Source organism: Rousettus aegyptiacus, unplaced genomic scaffold (genome assembly GCF_014176215.1).
Source record: "Rousettus aegyptiacus isolate mRouAeg1 unplaced genomic scaffold, mRouAeg1.p scaffold_m13_p_8, whole genome shotgun sequence".
In the NCBI taxonomy this organism is placed as follows: domain Eukaryota; kingdom Metazoa; phylum Chordata; class Mammalia; order Chiroptera; family Pteropodidae; genus Rousettus; species Rousettus aegyptiacus.
Window position 1 is genome coordinate 74,112,100 of NW_023416311.1, and position 17,453 is coordinate 74,129,552.

At 37.3% G+C, this 17,453-nt stretch overlaps 1 protein-coding gene across 10 annotated transcripts in view; it reads right to left on the reverse strand.

Moving 5' to 3' along the window:
* Nucleotides 1–17,453, reverse strand: part of MAST4 (microtubule associated serine/threonine kinase family member 4) — a 509,369-nt gene that overhangs the window by 258,801 nt on the left and 233,115 nt on the right. For 6 of the 10 annotated variants that reach the window (XM_016158120.2, XM_016158119.2, XM_016158118.2 and 3 more), the window contains exon 4: nt 12,781–12,855. The exons of the other annotated variants lie outside the window; for them this stretch is intronic. In XM_016158120.2, coding sequence (XP_016013606.2) covers nt 12,781–12,855 — 75 coding nt within the window. The remainder of the gene's footprint in view (nt 1–12,780; nt 12,856–17,453) is intronic. 10 annotated transcript variants of the gene reach the window in all.

Genomic DNA, 17,453 nt, shown 5'->3' on the forward strand with positions numbered 1-17,453 from the left:
TTCCTCTAAGCCTACTTGAATGAAAGCTCAGAGAACCTATCCTTGAATTTCTTATTGATACTCTCAGGTACTTTCCAAATGAGCTCTATTACTTCAAAACAAGCCAAAATAGATTACCTGAGCAGTTGTAATTGCTCTCTATCAAGCATGGAGTCCATCTCAATGAAAAACAAACTTCTTAAAAAGCTAGGTTCCATTTTTATCCACACACATGCTGAACAAGTTGGCATATGTTCCAAGTGTTCTGTAGTGTGTATTTTAAGCAGACCCTTTTTATCTCATATAGCCTTCATTAAATTACAAGAAAGTATTTTTTTATTGCTACGTCCAGGAATAATGCTAAATTCGTTGTCTACTATGTTTGCATTCTGTATTTTTCTCAGCCTACCTTTCATCAATAAATAACTGTGTTGCTTTAACTAAAAAGTGTGGAAAATTTTGATTGAATTTTCCACTTCAAAGTACACAAAATCATTTCATCTAACATGCTGTGTTAGAAAATCTATGCTCCATTCTGACCTCCTGTTGCAGTCTATTTCAAGTATTGGTGATGCACCGTATCGCACTGCATGGCTGGTGAAGGAGAGTAAACATATTGACTGAGAAATGTTTTGAAAAACCCTTATTCCACACAGATCCCAGTTACTGTCAAAAATCACAAAAATGTTTGCATTCTGTCTGTGCAAGAGCATGACAGAGCTCCAGGAGAAATCCCCACAATAAATAAAGCCAGCTACTTGCATAACTCTTCATCTAAGCAGGACTGTGCAGAGCTATGGGGAAGGAGGAGAGAGATTCAGCCCTAATAATATGCTCACAGGTGTATGAGGAAAGACATTATTAACTATGCCCTTCCTTTAACCCATTTGCAAGGTTAAAATAAAATTTAGCAGAAAAGATTCCCACCACTAGTGGAAAGGCACAACTCAGCCGGCAGGCAAGAAACACATGGAAGGAAAGGTAATATATTGATTGACCTTTCTTTCCAATTGCAGTCTAGGCAGTTAGCTGTATTTTTTTCATTTGCGGGGATATGACAGCTGACCTAGGTTATTTTTCTGGACTAGCAAACCAGATAGTCCTTGGACAATTTAGGCAGCGGAGACCAGTAAACACCTAAATGGCATCTCACTACAACATTAACACTGATAAGTAGCAGACCCTAAGCAACAGTGCTAAATCAGATAGGCTACTGGGTTAGAGCTCTTTTTTCCTCCAAAAATGCACGCTTCCTTATCAAAAAGCAGTGAGGTAGATGTTTTCCAGGTGTACAGAATGACAGCCAATATGAAATATTCAGATTCCCTGAAAGACCAACAAGGTCCATTTAATTCAACATTTCTGAAAGAACTTCGTTACTGGGTGTTCCTTGGCAAAAGGCTCTATATTCAAATCAGTCTGAGAAACAGCTAATTAAATACAGCTCAGAGAACTGACTTACTGCAAGATTTCTGCGAGATTTTCACAATCATTAGCAATTTATTTAACAAGAGCAAGAGCCATGATCTGCAGCGTCTCCCAAATTAATGGAGCGAAAGAACAATTTTGGTGGAAACACCGCTCAGGTACACATACAGGACATGCTTTGAGAAATGCAGGTTTAACTGAGCCTTCTTTTAGTCCAATAACAGGATGACCTTAAGAAAAACAGCCACCAAGCTATTGCCATGTTGTATAACAGGTACTGAACTTAGTAACTTTGAATTTCACAGTCTTGTATTGCACTATGATGAAAGAGTAGGTGCCCTATGCTGTAATTCAATAAAGTGTCCCCAGCACACCTTGCAGGACTGCACGACAAATCCAAAAGAACACTGGAAATGAGAACTACACAATAAATTCTCTGTGCACCACAGGAATCCAATCTCCAAGAAACAAACGCAAAGCAGAAACACACATGACTACTATAATATAGGCCTACAGTTGGTGTGAAAGATAAACCCAGGAAATAAGGACTGTTACCGTGTCCATGTGTTTATAACAGTGACAGAATAACAGAACTAACTGGGCCTCCATTTATCAATGGCTAAGGCTTATCTTTGTTCTCTGTTCCCTACTGGCAAACTTCCTGATCTCCTTGGACAAATTTCCTATTTCTGAGACTTCTACTGAGGATCATAAGAGACAATTATTCTCAACGACATGAATGAAGATATGAAGAAAATCTAGAAATGAAAAGTATGAAAGTAGTTATAAACTTTTCTTTTTCCTCTCTAACCCATCAATGGTTATTCCACCTTCTGCTATTCTACCGGGGCTGAGAGCTAGCCATGGGTCCCCTCTGACCTTCCAAGAGTTTATCACTTTTTGGAATTCACCTTTTTTAGGTCTACTTATGCCCTTAGCTTTTTTAATGATTTTTTAAAACTATGATTTTATAGCTTGCCCAGTTTGTTTTGATCAGCTATGTAATGTAATGGTGTCTACATTCCAAATGAAAGAAGAAGCCTCAGAAATAGAATATTTTGCTTCTTTGTATATCTATAATTTTGAGTGTATGCCAAATATTATTAATTTAAAAAAAAACAGTAAAAATTGAGGTAAATACTATTTAGCTCCAGAAAACAGGTGTGCCTCTCCTATATCATATCATTTGAGTAGGGTGCCATGTCATGCTGTTCTCTACCTGAGCTGGGTCTGAGTGTTGTTGTGACTCACGGTCAAGAAAAGAAACAGGAATACAAAGAGACACAAAAAAAGCCAAGATCTTGGCATTATCAAAGACTCAAAAATAACTATGCTAAAGGATAGAGTGGTGAACATGTACAGCAACATGAATAAAAACATGGGGAATTACAGTAGAGAAATGGAAACTATACTAATAGTAAAGAACAGAAGGGAAATGCTGGACTGAAAGATATCAGAATAAAATGGACTTAGCAGCTGACTGAGCAAAGTTTAAGTCAAAATGATAAAAGATAACCGAAGTGAATCTCCAAGAGAATAAAGCTAACAAAAAGTGTCTAAGACATGTGGGAGTATATTAAACTGCCAAACATAAGTATAAATGGAGTTCAACAAGGAGAAAAAAGATAATGAGGTAGAAGGTATATCTGAAAAGATAATGGCCAAGGACTTCCCCCAAATTAATGCAAGGCATTAATCCTGAGCAGAATACACAAAGAAAACCATACTAGAGCACACAAGAGTCAAATCTCTTTTTTAGGCAGAAAGTAGGTAATGTGTGTGAAGTAATGGGAAGGAAGTACTTATAAAAAATTACCTGAAAAAATTGTTAAACCAGGCAGTGGAGTTATCAAGATACTCAAACCAGTTACAAAAACTATCATGGTCTATGAGCACTGGCCCACAAGTGTGTCCGAGCTGTTCAGGTTGCTCTTTTCAAGTACTGCTAGGAAGCAAACTCCTTCTAAAACCCTATCAGAATAAGCAGAATTCCCAGGCAAGATAACACTTTCCTGGCTGAATGTCTAAATTGCTTTTTTAGAGTTGCTGGTTATTTTTCGATTTGTTTTTCTTTTTGCCTGAGGGATGGAGGAATATAGAGGCAAACAGAATTCAGAAGTTCCTTGAAGGCAAAAGGATGATTTCCAAATTCTTCATAAATCTAGAGCCAAGCTGTATAACCTGTATTTAACCCATTCTGTGATCTTTTCACTCTAAATTAAAAAGATTCCCTATACCTTTCCTCTGAATAAATTGTTATCATCATCTTGGCCATTTGCCTGTTACATAAGTCTTGGGCAAGTGCAACTCTGATGACCCTGAGAAAAGTCAACAAATGTAATTCACTAGTTTTCTTAAAGCTCTTGGGGGAAAAAAAAAATCCACCTAAGTACAAAAGAGGTGGGGCTGTAACAATTCACCTATGTATGCTTAACCTTTGCCAGCTGGGGAAAAAAAAATTATTTTTAAAGAAGAAAGATAACTGCTTCAAAAATCTGTGTTAGGAAAAAGAAACAGGCCAACCTAAATAGCTTTTCTCCTTAATGGTTTTGGTCACAACATTCAAATGGACTTAAAGTAGAAATTCCAGCAGCTGAAATATTAAAAGCCATGGTGATCTTTATACTTGCTCTTTATTTTACCTGTATTTTGAAGCCCAATCTCATCCTCTTCTTAAAAACAAAGGAAAACAAAAAGAAATATCATTTCACTGAATAATAAATTAGAACGCTGGAAAGCAATAGCAGGAAAGACATAAGACTTGAAAACAAAACAATAAAACTTAAAAATATTCTGAAAATTGCTACAAGGATAGCACAAGGGGTCTTCTGATGGGGATGGTGATGCTCTGATTTATTTTATCTCGATGCTCTTACATGGGTATTGTTAGTGTGTGAAAATTCATTGATATCTGCATTTTTTGGATAAGTGTTACTCTTAGAGAAAAAAAATTAGTGTCTAAGATCTGTGGGACAATATCAAACTTAAAATATCTCCACCACTTTTCTCTCTCCCTCTCTCTCTCTATATATGTTATACTTGAATAAAAAGATGTTTTAAAAGAGATTAGGGAATGATTCTTCAAAAGGCAGCTAGCCACTCACCTTCAAGTCTCAGCACTAAATCTCATAGTGCCCAGCTACCAAATGGATGTTCAGCGTATACTTATTATTGTTACATGCTGTTGAGTCTGTTTCAACTCCTGATAACCTTATGAATGAGTGTTATCCACAATGTCCTGTCCTCAGCGGCCCTATTCGACAACTGTAGACTCGTGCCTATAGCCCTTTTAATAGTCAATCAATCTCATACTTGGTCTTCCTCTTTTCCTGCTGGTTTCCATTTTCCCCACCATTATGGTCTTTTCCAAAGAATCTGCCTTCTCATGACGTGCCCTAAATAGGACAGCTTCAGTTTGGTCATTCTTGCCTACAGCGATGCTTCAGGCTTAGTTTGCTCTAGCATCCACTTGTTTGTGTGTGAACTGGCTACCAAAATATATGTTCTGGCCCTTAATTTTGAGTGCTTTAGTACTGTGTTTATATCATACCTTATAAATATCATCATGGGAAATAAGTAGAACCGACTTTCCTTAGAATTACTTGCATATGTCTGAGTAGGGAGATGGTAGGCTAAAAAATTGTGGTGGTCTCTGTCCATTTTTTGATTGAATTGTTAGGAGTCTGGAATTGCTAAAGCCAAAGGAGATAATAAGCCTCGCAACCTAGGATAGACACAGGCAGGAGCAATGAGGAGAATAAACACTTTTCAGACAGCTTTGCAGCCTTACCTACATCCACAGTACTATAGAGTCAGGTGGTACAAGAGCAGTGTCTAGGCCAACAGATGTTTCTGGCACTTGAAACAAAAACAGTATCACCTAGGGTATAGCAGCTGCCTTCCTTTTGAACCCTGAGACATCCTGCCCAGTACAGGGCATCCCTGGGAAATTGGCTGATCCCTTGCTAAGATGGTGGCGGCAAAGAGCATGGCATTGTGGCTCAGAACAGAGACCAACTGGGTCTGAATCCTAGCTTCTCCTTTTACTAGCTCTGTGACCTTGTGCAAGTTATGTAACTTCTCTGTGCTGGGCCACTAAAGGCATTAAATTATTGTGCAAACGTTTGCCAGGTAGACAGATCACATTAGAAGTGTAGCCCAAGCATGCAACATGAGACTCCTCTTGGACGTGAAGAAAGGAAACTGATCATTTCGAATGTGGGGGAAAATGACGCTTTCAGTGTGATGTTCTGCAACCTGGCACATGTGGCCCGTAGAAGTTGAGATTAAACATCAAAGACAGCTGTTCAGCAGAATTGAAGAATGACTAGAGAGAGATGAAAAAATCATTCATCTGCCCATTGCAAGGTCTTATGATCTAAAACCATAAGAAAGCTGTTCATATATTTATATATTTGTTTCTAACAAATGCCTGAAGCTCAATCCTTTGATAACAGGAGGTTGCCTTAAATTTATTGAAAGACTTTGCTGCTTTCCTTCATGAGTTGTCTGTGTCCCTCTGCTAGTCATAACAGAAGCAACTAATTACAGTAAAATCAATGAAAGGTAGAGGGGTTTTTTTCCTACACCTTAGAAATATCTAATATCTGTAGCAATTTTTGGAATGTTTGACATTTCTATTGTTTTCGTTTTTAATGGCAAAAGTTTTTCATGATGTTGCTTTCTAGCATCATAACTTAGTGCTCAATAAAAATGGCAGAAGTTTTTGTTTTTCAGCGTTGCCCATTGTGTTGTTTCTCGATCTGGTTGCTGGTTACACACGATTATTAGTTTGTGGAAATTCATCAAGCTGTACACTTGTGAATTTATAGTGTATTTCAATTTAAATACATGCACAAACAAGTACAACAAACTTGTCAGCCTTCACAAAAAGAAAACAGTTATAATGCCAGGCATGTGTCACAGTGTGTGAAAAATATCTGTTCCTCTCTCACCACCTCAGTTATGCCTAGCGTAGGCAGCAAGGCGTGATGGTTAAAAACAGGGATCCAAGAGCCCCACCAACTGGGCCTGAACACTGGCTTCTATTTCACTAGATTGGTGGCCTTGTGTAAATGATTTAACTTCACTGTGCCTCAGTTTCCTCATCTGTAAAATGGTGATAATAATACCGCCTTCCTAAGGATGCTGTCAGGAGTAGCGAAGTTAGCCCTGTGTGCAAAGCACCTGGAATGTTGTGGGCCATGTGTCAGGACTGCATGAGTGTTAGCTGTTCCATGATTCGAAGTGGCAATATTTCCCTCACACATGGCTCTTTCTACTTCTAGAACGTTTAAGTCTCCCTGGTAATCCTATTTCTTGGCTTATCTATTTTTGTGTGTAGAAATTCAAGTAAAGAAGAGAGGGTGGGGTTAATCATATTCTTCAGTCCAGAGCACATTATTGTCACTAAGCACTTTATTCACTTGTATACCTACTTTCAACTTCTGACCCCACACACACCCCTTCCCTGCATCCAAGCAACTGTTCTAATGTGCCTGATGGATATTCAGTTATTTGTATGAGCTTTTAAAATATGTAAATTGTATGGTGTGCATGTGTTTTTTAATTGACATTAAAAGTGTGGTACTAGAGTATTCGTTTCTTTTACTTGTTTTTGCAGAGTAATGTGTTTTAGGCTCCGTCCTCATTGCTGTGTGTCCCTTCAGTCTATTGTTTCTAACTGCTGGGTGTTACACGACGGAATCCACCCTGTCTTCTCTATCACTTTCTCAATGGTCTACACCTACAGCACCTCTATACTTTCTGGGACAACAATGCTTCAAGTAGTATCTGTGGCCTCAAAGAGAGGCCACTACTTTTATACTGAGATTGCTGGGGGACAGGGCAGACTGTGTCTAATTTAACTAAGTACTGCCATTTTATTCTCAAAATAGCCACTTCTCTGTGGGATGGCTGCACCCGACCATTTAATTATAACAACATCCTTAATGAGGTAGCTAGTGTTATTTGCCCACTGAATTGGTAAGGAAACAAGAGGCTTTCCCTTGGCCTTAGACCTAGGACACAGAATTTGAAAATAGGTCTATGTGATCTCAAAACCCACACACATTCCACAATGGTGGGGTGGGTGGACATGACATAAGCATACCTTCCACGTCCACCACCAGTCACACTCCCTCCGTTCCAGTCTGGCAGATGACTTCACTATGTGCATTCATGTAATTAATGTTCATGCTTACACTCGTGCTTTTGAAAAAGTCTTATCCTTCTGTCAAGGTGCAGATGAAAACCCAGCAGCTCCAGGAAGCCTTTTCTAACTGCTGCTCATAGATCTCCCTCAGTTCGAAATCAACATCTTCAAAATCAACAGCATACTGATATTGTAATCATAAAATTTATTATTGCCGTTGTTTTATTTCTTTGCTAATTATATTATATTCTTGGAAGTAAGAACCAAATCCCACAAGTTACATTCCTCCATGTGTGACACACTGCTAAGTGCATGTAAGACATTCAAATATAAGTAGAACTCTACGGACTTTTGATGGTGACCTCCCTCAAAGGTCACCTGGTCCTAACCCCTTACTTGGAAATAAAAATGTAGGAAAAAAATCCTGAAAAGATGAATAATAATACCTAATAACTATGATAAGAATAATCACAATTTAAAGGAGAGTTACAATGCGTCTGATACTCATTAACTGCCTGTGTATTAAAATTTTTTCATGCATTAATCTCATTTCCTCCTCAAAACAACCTTATGAGATGGATATAATTTCATTCTCCATTTTTCAGATCAGGAAACTGAGCCTTCTTCATGGGGATTAAGTAACTAGCCCAAAGTCACAGTAAGTTTCACATATGAGACTCATACCCATTTAAGCTGGGACCAAAAGGAATTTATAGATGACTGAAGTAAATACAAACAAAAACTATATGTAGCTTCAAATTTTTCTATTAGAAATGAATCACCCCGAAAGCCTTTGTAAAAAAAGTTTACATAGTACAACATTTAAATGACTAAAATACTCCCAGAATAATTATGGCAACCAGTCTTTCCAATCCCTTCCCCATCTTTCTACATCCTTAAATATAGTAACAAGTATTGCATCCTCCAAAAAAGAAGAAATTATTCTTTAACACTTGAGATTCCTGGGACTAAGAAGGTGTTAATTACCATCCAGAAACTCGCTGCATAATAAGGCTCAAAAATGTAGTTATTTTAAAGTCTGTCCCCTTAGTGCTTAAAAATCAACCTATTTTCTTTCGCTGTTACAGACATAAACACAATACCATGGTTTCCATTGCCTTTATTCTACATCATCTTTGCAAGTATGAACTCTGGTCAGTGTAGCTCCTTTTCCCCTCTAAACAGTGGGTTTCTAAGGTCTCAAGGACATTTACTCTTCAGATAGGTAAAAATAAAAAAAGGATCAATTCTAAAAGGTTTATAGTAGCGAGAAAGAAGGCCATCTGCCCTGAGAAAGCTCTGGGGTTATATTCCCAGCAGAGGAGCTTGGGTTTTATAAACCTTGTTCTCATTTGAAAAAGGTAGAGAAATCGCTAAGAATTAGTATAAAGGATTTCAAGCCCTAGAGCACATTGAAACAATGTATCTGAGAATTATTTTCAGTTTTTTGGCAGTAGAGTACCTGTCCGTTTGGGCAGTTTGGTTTGTTTTTTTAAAAGAGGGTAGACTGTTCTAGCACTTTCTGGTTTTGAAATTTATTAGATGCTCTGCCTACCACTATTTACTCTCACACACTCAAAATTTCAATACAATTTTTTACCAATCCATTTATTCTGGATCGGCAAAGCTTCCAGTGGAAAATAACTGCTAATTTAGAATAAATCTTCATCATCCTTTTTTTGCTAAAATGCCAGGAGATTTGGAAACTAATCTTTTGCACTCTTGTGTTCTTTTCTGTCCACTTCTTGTCTCCCAGATTGTGTCTCCGATGCTCTCCTATCAAATTGATTTTTATTTAACAGAGGCCTTTACTAGCTCCACATATAACTGCTCTGTGGTCTTTGAATTGTTATTCCTATTGCCTGTTTTGCTTCATTCTTTGTTCATTTGCTGTTTTGCAGCGTTCATAGTGGAGAATAGGTAGGTGAGCATATTTTCAAAGTGACTGACACTTTAAAAATTCCCAGTGGACAAGTTTAGCCAATTACAGGTACATTACATACCTTTGATTTTCTCCTAACCCTTTACTCTTATTCAAATAAAAGTTTTAAAAGCTTGTTTTCCTATACTCAAAGCACAAAAGGCTTTCTAAGACTAGAAAAAAAATTCAGGCTAAAAAAGTGTAAAAAGCCAACCCCTTGAGTAGAAAACAAGCTCCTTATTTCTGATCTAAATTTTCCCCACAGTTTTAAAGTAATTCTATTTTAAAAATTAACTTCCACTGAAGACACTGATAGAAGACTGTCTAATAATAATGGTCGGCGAGTAATGAGAAATGATGCCATTTGTAGAGGGATTTTAGAATTGAGAAATGCCATTCAAAAATCTCAGACTAAATGGTAAAGGATCTAGTTATAAATAGCCTAGATGGAAAAGAAAAATCATTCCATCATTTGATTAAGAGCACATTTCATATCTTTATTTTACTAATGAGAAAACCGAGAGCAATGAGGGCTCAGTGTTACATGGCCCCCCAAGGACACAGAGCATATTTATGACAAAGCCCAATGTACAGCACAGTTTACTGTATTTTTTCCACCACTCCATATGGCTACTAAAGAACTAAACATGTCTATTTGCTCACAGTTCTTTCAAGATTATACAATGATGACTCACAACAAAATCAATGTTCTCAAAAGATTTGGCAGCTGGTTTACCAGAAATTATTACAGACCCCCAGAACATGGGCACCTGTAATTTGTAAGAGTTCTTTACTACAATTCAGGTTATTGAGTTGAAAATAACACAGTTGAGATTCTAAACCAATGTGCCTATAATGAAAGGTCACTGGCTACTCAGAGACACATTTCCATTTGTTCTTTGCTATCCAAGTAATATATTCACACAGCAAACAGTGGCTTCCCCCATCACTTCTTAAAGTTAGAAGAGATTTTTAGGTCCTTCTCAAATTTCTACTACTGCAGTATTTTGGGGAGCAAAGGATCTGACCTTTGAAATCTATTTGGTAACAGGACTGAACCTATTTACACAGTGCATTAAGGCACCAGACATCTTTATAGCAGTTTAATGAGTTCCTCATAGAGTTTTTGTCTAGAAAAAAAAGCCATGATTCTCAGTCAAAACAAAATAAAACAACAAAAAGACTCTCACCACCAACACAAGAAAACTAGCTAATTTACAGTGCAATATATAATGCTTTGCATGAGGGGCACAGTATTTCTGAAAGTGCCAAAACAGAATGAAATGAATACAGAAAAAAAGAAAATGGAGAAACAAAGGCATATACTGAGATAAGTCCTTAAAACACCAGTGACCAAAAGGTACATGCTGGGTGTAACAGCGGACGTGCTTAATCACAGGATGTTTCAGTGCCTCATTAGGCGGGACCCGAGAAGGACCTGCTATACTCTGAGCTGAGCTCTACTTTAGCAAAATTCATGTCTTACATGACAAAACTATCTCATTTATTCGAAAGCGGTTCCTTTTTTCCCCCTCACATACCAACAGAAGTTCCATGACTTCATCGCAAGCGTCCTGAGCCAAAGTGATTTGTGTAGAGCTTGAAGACAGGGACACCAAAGGCCCTTTAGAAATGTTACAAAGGGCTATGATGTCTGGAGTCCATTTTCAAATACTTTAGCACAGGTAACGTAATGCAGCTGACCCTGGAATAACTCAGGTTTAAACTGTGTGGGTCCCCTTACAGGCGGATTTTTTTTCCCCAGTAAATACTGTAAATGTATTTTCTCTTCCTTATGATCTTAATAACATCTTCTTTTCTCTAGCTTACTTGATTATAAGAATGTTGTACATAATACCTATAACATACAAAATATGTTAATTATGTTATTGGTAAGGCATCCAGTTAACAGTACACTATTAGTAGTTAAGTTTTGGGAGAGTCAAAAATTATACATGGATTTTTGACTATGCAGGGGCGTTGGTGCCCCTAACTCCTGAGATGTTGAAGGTTCAACTGGTTAAAATTATATCCTATAAGTGGTCAACTAGCATTGTATCAGAGGTATCTACATATTAGTCAACACCAGAGATTTTGTTAATTGGCATACTGAAATGGGTTTTCATTGCTGAAATCAAATTCTATAGTTTAACAGTATAGTAGATATTAAAAAACAGGCTTTCATTGTTTAAACTAGTGGTATTTAAGGTAAATGAATTAGCAAAATCATTTTAAAGATATTTATTCTCCACCCTTGCATGAACAAGGGCCTAAGAATTTCAGGAGGCCTTTAACGTACGTACCTTTGAACTGGCACCCAAGGACCAACTACTCAATGGCCTTATTATGTCCAGCAGCTGGCCCAGAGGAGTGTTGTTGCATGAGGCACTCACTACAAAGGTGAGAGAATCCTGCCTCTGGAAAGTTGTTAGGTTGTCGACCTTGAGTGAAACTTTCCTAAAAGGCTTGGCTGGAGAACTTAAAAGGCCATAGAGCAGGGGCTCAATGAGTTTATAGGACAGGCTGCAGGAATGCTTTATGCCTGTTTGCTAATAAATGTTTGTTCTATAAAAGTGTAGGCAGCAGAACTGGCCTGTGACTTAATTTGAGTTGTGTGAGATTAGCAAATTCTTGCTCAAAACCTCAGCCACTCTTCTACTGCAAATGCTACTCATCAAACAGAACATAAGAGCTGGACATGACCAAACTGATCAAGATTAGTCTCGACAAATATATAACAAATATGTAACACATATAACTGTTATATTGCGGCTGACCCACACCAGCTCAGTAAATTTTGTGGTATTTTACAAGCTGGTTATTAAACACAGCCACTATTGTCAATTAAAAATATCTAAATTAACAATTAAATACACTGCCTCAAAAACAAAGATAATAAGCACTCAAAACTGATTCGTTTTTTAATTATTTTGCTACATTTTACTAGAGTTTAATTGTATCTGTATGTTGGAAATTTTATATAATAGTGCTGTACCGGGCATTTCTTCCCAGTTCAGTTTTGTCACAGTGCTACTTGAACTTGGTCATGGTGGAGTATTTACAACACATAAACCATCAACTGCTACCCCTATCAGGGTTTTGTTTGTTTTCAGGGCTGGTCATTAAACATTTACCAGAACTCCATTGGTGTACATGGTCTTGTACACCAATGTGTACAAGACCTCCTTAGAGGGCTTCAAATTCACCAACATAAATATAACCCCACATCTCCACTTTCACAGAGGGACTGCATGGCCATCCATGCACACCTGCCGCCCAGGGCGACAGACACACTCACTTTTGAAGCTGCTGGGTCCACTAGTCTCTGGCGATGTCGGGCTGAGTTGAAATGGCTCTTCGGAGGCTGCCCTTCCTGACAGTGAATGGAAGATGGGAATGAACGAGAAGTGGGAAGGGAGTAGGTGGGGTGTGGGATGATGGAGAAATGGTCAGAAAAGGGAGAGGGACAGTGTTTAACGGCACTGTACTTTGTCGAACTAAAATCTAATAATAAAAGCACATGACAGGTTTTCCCCCACAAAAGCACATGCCACGTGCAGTCGTTTGTTAAAAAACAGCCTCGTGTGTGCACATGTGTAATAAAGTCACGAACACAGCCAGGTACTAAGATATTTCCCATCAAATCTTCATTTTCCTATTATCTTATATTGTCTCTAATTATATTTCAAAGATACTAAGGGAAAACTGAAACATGAAGTCCATCTTCCTAGAATAAAAGTCAATAAGGGGCATTCTTAAAGTTAAACTCGTCACCCATTTGAATATCACAAAAATGATAAGGAAATCACAGCCTTCCTCAAAAGCATTAAAAAAATCTCCTGCCTTGGAAGTTTCTATCTCCATCATCTTGGCAGAATTCCTGGTGTCTGGCAGCCACCAAAAACTCTGCCTCTAATTGAGATTAAATTTTATTGGCTAAAACAGAGATTTAACATTACGTTTATAACTTAAACTATGTAAAAGGGTGGTCCAACCTTATTGATGCTCTTGTGTGTGTGTCATATCTTATATCTTACATACATACGCACACACAGACATGACAAATGGACCACATAGAAAGACTAAATACCTCCTCATGACTCATTCCATGCCACACACACACACATACACACACACACACACACACACACACAACTATTTTTAAAGGGGACATTTGGAATAGGGGTCTCCATAAGTGGTATACAGTATTTCACTTCTCCATCTTTCAAAGTTGAACAACAATAAACAAGAACTAAGAAGCAAGCAGTACCTACAGTGAACACAGACTGTAGGGATAGGAAGATGAAAGCAACAAAGAGAAGTCTCAGAAATCCCCTGGGGCTTAAAGTCCCCTGTCCAAGTAGGAGACAACACAGCGGGGTGGGGGGGGGGGGGGGGTGCGGGGGGGGGGGGAGGCCCTCGGATGAGTGTCAGCGTTTGTTAGGCTATGTGTTGACAGGGGAGAGTGAAAAGACCTTCTACTTAGGTAAAAATGCAATATCTATATTACAATACTTAAGAATTCTTTTCTATTAAGAATAACAGTTCTATTACTTTGAAGACATGGATCAATCATACCTACTTGAATTGCCAACAATCACTGCTTCAGTGTCCAAAATATAATGCTTACCTTTCAAAAAGGAAATGTCATAAGCAGCAGATTGCAGGTCAGGATTATATTTTTCCTAGTAACTGCCCTGCCAACATGCATTCTTTCCCTAGTCTCTTCTGGAAAAAAAATGCAAGGAAAGAGTCTTAAAACTCAGTTGACCTAGAAAATGTACCATAGCTTTAACAGCAAAAATGATGCTCATTAATTCACTGAATACTTGGCAAAACAAAAACAAACAAAAAACTGAGTATGACTTCCCATTTAATATAATCAGTCATTGTTACATGAAAAATAGCTTTGTTTTAAATCACAAATTATTTGGTTGATTGGAAAATTCTCCTTTAAATTTAATGGTTTATCAGGAAGTGGTTTTAATGCTTTTTTCCTCCCTAAAAAAAGTTATCAAATATAACATATCTAGAGGACCATCAGCCCTTATTAAAGTCACTCTGGAATGGTTACAAACCATTTAAGAGTTCCAGTGCACAATCCCAGGCTCTCGTTCTTCAGAAAAATAATTAATCTCAGTGTTAAAAACACAATTACACTCAACATGCAAATTAACTAAATCCTGGGCCTGTGGTTTATTGCTCTTCTTCTGACTCCAAGGTGAAAATGTTATTTTTTTCTAATTAGCTAATTGCACCATGAACTTAGCAGGGGACAGATGTTGATATTAAACCTAAAATCTGAATCTTCAACCCCAGTTTGCAGAAGGCTGGTTTAAACAGAGCAAGCACATCCTTCAAGGGGGATGAAGGGAGTAGGTGGGTTTTTAAACCCTAGTCTCCATTTTATGTCATTTATTATCAAGTACAATGGATCTGTAATAATTTGTTTCTGATGAACAAATAGGTCTAGGAAATAATCAACGTATGTACACAGATTCTAGTAATACATCTTAATAGAAACCAAAGAACAGCCTGGAGGATTAATGTCCTTTTAATGTATTGCATATGGAGTAAAGTAAAGGAACTGTGAATAGCTCACAGCAAGTTTTTCTCCCTATGACTCATATCTTAAACTATTTTCAGTAAAATAGTCACCTGATAGTCTACCGTTGAAAAAAAAAACATTGTTGGTAGTCAGTTGCTCACATATTCTGTAGTTAGTTTGATGCTACTGGCGTTTTGTGGAAGGGTACACATAGCTAGGTTCTAGACAGAAAACTTAGAGAATAATTTATTTATTTAGAAACTAGACACATCTGCTTCTTCACTTTAGAGAGACCTTAATTTATTAAAAGCTGCGTCTTCTCCTTTTCCAGTTTTCTTACTGGCCAGATTCCCTAACTCATTTAGGAAAGGTACAAACAACACATTTTGAGCATAGTCAACTCTATTAATTCAATTATGAAATACTTTATGTTTTTAAAAAAGCAACCAATGTCCCTATATAACAAACCCTGTTCAAAAAGAAAAATTAAATTCTATCACTTAGGCTAACATTAAAGACAAAATTTGTGGCTTCGTTTTCTTCTCCCAAATTCTTAGTCCCAAGAATCCATTTCTCTTCCTAATAGACAGCCTTTAAATTCTTATATCTATCATTCCAGACTGAGACATCAGTCTCATGGTACCAGCTACCTCTTGGTTAATGCCATCTACATCAACAAAATAACAGATTGGACCTGGGTGGGCCCCACAGAGCTCTCAACTAAATGGATTATTTACCTATGCAAATAAGACCCCTTTATTGCAAGGGGAAGAGGTAGGAGAAAGGGGGTTGTTAGATTTCTCACCATTACTTTTGTGGAAACAAGCAGATTATATTGCTTAGGCCAATTTAACCAAATCATTTTGCTGTGATAACCACCATTAATAAAAGTAGCAGCCCTCAGTTATGTAAATAAACTATTAAAAGATGACAAAAGAAGTGTTGACATGTGCATAATCTGGAAAGTTAATGAGACATATTTCATCTCCATGCTAAATGCTTTCATCAAGCCCTCTCCTGTTAAGTCACTTTAGAAATTATAAACACCCCTTAACACTGCAGATCATACTTTTTAAAAAATTATTGCTCCCTAAACATTACAGAGCTGATAGCATAGTACTTTAGCCTAATTTGCATCACATAAACATATTTACAAGAATGCTCTGTGGAAAACAATATATCAGGTGTGAAATAATGGGTGTACACAATGAATTTACTGGCTGATATCAGATAATTTAAAAGCCTAATTCTTTAAATCATGTGTAAATTACTCTACATCAAAATCAGAGCCACAAGAAAAATTTAAAACTAAGTATATCTATAATTTTGGCATTAGCCCCATTATTTTTTTTTTAAATCTTTCATTAGACATTTCCGGCCTAGAGATTTTAAGGAAAAAAAAAAAAGAAGAACATCACACAACTTTCTTGAGGACTCCTATACTTCTTAGAAGTTCTTCAAAAGTTTTAATTCTAAAAAGAATCACATGCATTCTCAGATAAGAACACATTTTTTCATCCAACTCTGAGACACCCTTTTGTCTGTGATAAATATATTTCACCCCCAACTGAAGCTCTTGCTATATAGTAAAATACAATGGAGCTCTCGCAAACAGGCTTCAGTAAAGCTCCCTCACTCGCCCCCATGCCTTCCCTGCACATCAGTAAAGCAGTCTAGGACCACGCAAAGTCAAAAGACTCCATGAAAATAAGTTGATTGAAAGAATTCACTAGCTGTGGATATTTAACAATTGCCATGCATATCAAAAGAGAATCAAAAATCTAAATGAATATGGAAGAAATATGCCATTTAGAAGCTAGAGCACATTTTCGATGATGATGTCATTGGCATCTAAAATTCATGGAAATAATCACACAATAATTTATGAAACCTCCATAATTAATAACCTTGTAAAGATGAAAGTACATCATTTTTTCGTGTCTCCTTTCAAACTCAAGTTTTATAACTTGGCTCAGGAGGAAAGCCACAGAAATCATGGTGGGAAAGAAATACGCTCCCATCTCTGAAAGCAAATACTAAGACAGTGGCTTTCTAACTTCTCTCCCTGTAATATTCAGTAAGAAACATATTTTACATCATGAAACAACACTTGCCAATACTACCTGCAAGCACTCTATTTTCTGATCTAGTCTAGCTCCTGTTTAAATAAACATCCGTCTCTACCTACTAAACAAATGATTGTACCTGCAAATAAAAGCCACATCAAGAGAATGGTTCTTAAATTGTAATGAAAACAAACAAAACTGTGATGAGACAAGAATCGCCTAGCAACTCCTTACGAATGCTTCAGGTTGTGTCCCGAACTTTAGTCATTTACTTATTAATTTTTTTCCCACATCCACATACTCTGTGTACTATTATATTTACTATGTATACTATTCTTTTCCTAATTGCTTTATTCA